Below are 3,956 nucleotides of genomic sequence, written 5' to 3' on the forward strand. Positions count from 1 at the left end.
ATTATTGTTTTTGTTGTGGTTGACACTCAGCAAACGCTTCTTCCCAGTCCTTCCCTTTCCAGGTAGGTGCCACCCAGGTAGCAAAACCTGTTCCCATGACTTTTTACTAGAAAACCCTGATAAAACTCAGGAAGTCAGCCTAAAGCCTGGATCCTGCCCCAGAGCTGAGGGCCCCTTCGGTGGGGTGGTGGCATAGGGGATTCTGTGTCAGGCCGAGCAGGGGTGCTGTGTGCCATGGAAGCAACCAGGCTCATGTTGCAGTCAAAGGTTTGAAGTCTTTGTTGAGCAACACAGCATCGTCTAGCAATTGCCTCAAGATGAATCAGAGAGATTTCTTCACTTGAGGTTGAAGGTGAAGCCTGGAGTGCCTTATAAAAACCTCCCTGCTCAGTAGTCCTCAGCAGTGCAGGCTCCTTGCTACATTTCCACTCTCCTGAACATTGAAGGGTAAGTGTCCTGTCCTTGGCTGTGCCCTCAGGGGGCACACAGGGTAGGGACTGATGGCTGTTGGAAGCCACAAGCTTCTGCTTGCCAAAGCATCTCCAGACTGAGTGCAGGTTGGACTCAGGAGACCAGCCCTTGCTGTGCTAGGTAGACTCAGTCACAGGACCCAGGGACGTGAAGGTGGAAGAGACCTGTGGACAAAGTGCCATCACCCGGGGAAAGGAAAGAGCCTAGCTAGCCACCAAATCCTTCCTGGGTGTGCTTGAGTAAACATCACCCTCTGAATTATACTCCCTAGGAGACAAGGGGACATGGAACATTGTGGCAATGGGGGTTGATTCTTTTAGACTTTAGATGGCATGATATGCCCCCCCAGGTCCCCAAGCCTATCTACAATTGAAAAATTTGCTAGTGATCAAACAGAGAATGCAAAGCAGATGTGGGGGAAGTCATCCATTGTCTGAACCAGAAAGAGGAGAGCAGAGATGTGGGGATGGGTAGGGGAGGAGCTGCCCTAGACCTCCCTTGTCTCCTGAAGGGTGAGAAGATGACTAAGCTGGAGGACCACCTGGAGGGGATCGTCGATGTCTTCCACCGGTACTCAGCCCGGGTGGGGCATCCCGACACCCTTTCAAAGGGTGAGATGAAGCAGCTGATCGTGAAGGAACTTCCAAACACCCTCAAGGTAGGTGATGGCCTCTCAACCAAACCTGCCCTCTGAAGGGCTGGGCAGAGGTCGGCCTGGGGGGGTCAGCCTCCCTCTCTCTCCATAACTTACTCTGTCACCTCCAGCAATATTTGCCTCTCTCTCTGGGATTGTTCCCTCACCTGTGGGGATTAGTGAGCTACAGAGACCTTCCAGGTTGAGACGTGAGTGGCTCTAGGGTGACTCACGACAGTTGCTTCCCTCTGACTTCTGTTTTGTCACATTGGATTCCCCAACACAGTTTTGGCGAATGACTTAATGTCCCTGGGCCTCCCTGAGCTGAGCTCTGAGAGATGAGAGGCTTGGAGAAGGGGGAGAAAGAGTCTGAGCTCATTGTCTTTCATGTCCCTTTCTAGAACACCAAAGATCAAGCTACGGTTGACAAATTATTTCAAGATCTGGATGCTGATAAAGACGGACAGGTCAACTTCAATGAATTCATATCCCTGGTTTCTGTTGTGCTAGACACTTCTCATAGGAATACCCACAAAGAGTAGGAAGCTCTGAGCAAAGTCCCCAAGAAGACCAATCCTTGTAATCACTGAAGAAAATGACAATAATAAATGTATTCTCAAAAAGTTCATAACAGTGTGCACTTCTTTCTTTCTGTGTCCACAGTCCCCAGACTGGAGCACGTCTCACCCCTGCAATTCTGACAGACCTCATGTAGAGCATGAAGATCCCCTTCTTTGTTCATTTGTTCACCAACTATTAAATGTCCACTGTTTGTTCCTTATTCATTCATTCAACAAATATTCACTGAACATCTGTGGTAGCCAGAAACCAGAGACACAGAGCCCTGTGCACATGGGACTATGTTCTTTCACAGAGGGAGGGGTAGTGAACCAACAGACCAAAGCGCATCATATGATACCGGGGAAGGCAGGAGAGGGAAGTACCATTAGGGTGGAGGGAAGGGGAGGCATGCTGGCTACGTGTGATGCTCAAGGAACGCATTTGGGCAGAAATCCAAGAGAGGAATGAGCATGGCTCACAGATATCTGGGCCAAGAGTTCTGGGCAGAGAGAGGCCAGGGCCCTAAGGTGGGCACACACCTGACCTGCTCAAAAATACAGCACAGAGGACAAGGTGCAGGAACTGAGTGGGGAGTGGTGGGTGCTGTGCATCTGCAGGGAGCGGGGAGCAGGGACTCCCAGACCTTGGGGCAAGCTTTGGGTTGTAAGTGTGCTAAGGAGCCACTGGTTAGATTTGAGCAAGAGAGCAAGATTTCATTTATGTGTCAAAAGGATCACTCTGCCTGCCTTTGTGGAGAGGAAATTGTTGGGGGCAGACCCCAGAGGGCAAGCAAAGAGAACAGTGAGGAGGGTTTCCCCAGAGCAGTGCTGGCCATGAGAAACAGTATGGGCCATGCTTAGGATTTTAAGTTTAGTTGTAGCCACAACTAAAAAGGTGAAAATAAAGAGGAAATTAATTTTAATAATAAATTTTTATAAACCCAATAGATCAAAAATAGTATCACTTCAACAACAAGTTGAAACAACAAGTTACTTTTTATTTTTATTTTCTTAGAGGCATTCAGAGAGACAGAGTGCCAGAGTCCCAGTGGGTGGGGAGGGCAGAGGAGAAGAGAGACTCTCAGGCTGACTCCATGCTGAGCAGGAAGCCTGATGCGGGGCTGGATCTCATGTCTGTGAGATCACAACCTGAGTGGAAATTAAGAGTTGGGCACATAACCAACTAAGCCACCCAGGGGCCCCAACAACATACAGGTTATTATTGAGATATTTTGCCTTCTTTTCTTTTTTTCTAAACCTTTGAAATCCAGCATGCTTCATGCTGACAATCACTGTTCACGAGGCCAGTGGTCACATGTAGCTCACAATGACCACGTTGGAAGTGCAGCTCTAGCCCATTCAAGGGAGGAGGCAGTTGGACGAGGGTGGCAGACATGCTGCTGGTAAGGGGTAGTCAGGCTCTGCATACCTTGGAAGGTGGCAATGAGATATCAAGGATTACTCCAAAGACTTTTCCCTGAGATGGGCTGGATGTCCTTGCCAGGGGAAAACCTGAGCAGCAAAAATCACCACACTGTATCGTGTTTGTTTGGGCAGAAGTAAGCACAGGGTGCGGTGGGGAACAGGTGAGTGGCCCAGCCTTGGCTGATGGTTGAGGTCAGTTAGGTATCCTGGAGGAGGAGAACCTTGGATGTGAAATTTGGGGTAGAACTTTGAAAGATGAGAAGATGCAGAATTTCCATGAACCTTCCTTTGGTTCTGTCAAGGGTGTGGGTAGGGGGGCAGGAAGGTGTCAGGAGCAGCCGGGGACACAGAAGCAGGAAAAGAGGGTTAGCTCTACCCAACATAGGGCACAGTGAGGGAACACTTCGCTGGCCAGCCTCCCTCCTTACTGTGGTCTATGCAGGTTCTTTGTTAAATGGAATCCCCCTAGGACTGTGCTGCTCTCCTGCTGTGCTCTCTCCTGCTGCGATTCTGTATCCACTAATGTGGTTTTTTGTTTCACGTCCATCTTTTCATGGACTGGAGTGAGCAGGTGCTGTATCACTGTGCCTGACGCACAATAGGGTTTCATGCACACATCCTACATGAATGAATGAATAGAAATCAGCATGGCTATTGGTTTGATTCTGTATAAATGGTCCCAGAGGAAAGAGGAAGGAGCATAGCCTCTGAAGGCTGGGTCGGTGAGCCCTGGTGAGAAGTGCATTCAGTCTGATTCAGCAAAAGCCACTGGGGGTGTCCCTGCCCCAAACCTCAGTCTGGCAAAGATGGGGTATCCCTTTGGCGTCACACTCCACGTAGTCAGGTGTCAGCATACATAAAGGTTA

The 3,956-nt window shown here is 49.4% G+C and overlaps 1 protein-coding gene across 1 annotated transcript; it reads left to right on the top strand.

The window, feature by feature from the left end:
- Nucleotides 1-359: 359 nt before the first annotated feature.
- Nucleotides 360-1,730, top strand: S100A12 (S100 calcium binding protein A12). The gene is made up of 3 exons (XM_055324258.1): nucleotides 360-447; nucleotides 983-1,129; nucleotides 1,507-1,730. Exons 2-3 carry the CDS (start codon nucleotides 992-994, stop codon nucleotides 1,645-1,647), a joined length of 279 nt encoding a protein of 92 aa, XP_055180233.1. The 5' UTR covers nucleotides 360-447; nucleotides 983-991; the 3' UTR covers nucleotides 1,648-1,730.
- The last annotated feature ends 2,226 nt before the right edge of the window (nucleotides 1,731-3,956 follow it).

Source organism: Nyctereutes procyonoides, unplaced genomic scaffold, assembly GCF_905146905.1.
Source record: "Nyctereutes procyonoides isolate TBG_1078 unplaced genomic scaffold, NYPRO_anot_genome, whole genome shotgun sequence".
NCBI lineage: Eukaryota > Metazoa > Chordata > Mammalia > Carnivora > Canidae > Nyctereutes > Nyctereutes procyonoides.

Bases quoted from the DNA above. Each gene is read 5' to 3' on its own strand.
- S100A12 (XM_055324258.1), top strand. From the start codon at position 992: ATGACTAAGCTGGAGGACCACCTGGAGGGGATCGTCGATGTCTTCCAC. The intron at 1,130-1,506 runs GTAGGTGATGGC...GTCCCTTTCTAG, and splicing joins AACTTCCAAACACCCTCAAG to AACACCAAAGATCAAGCTAC.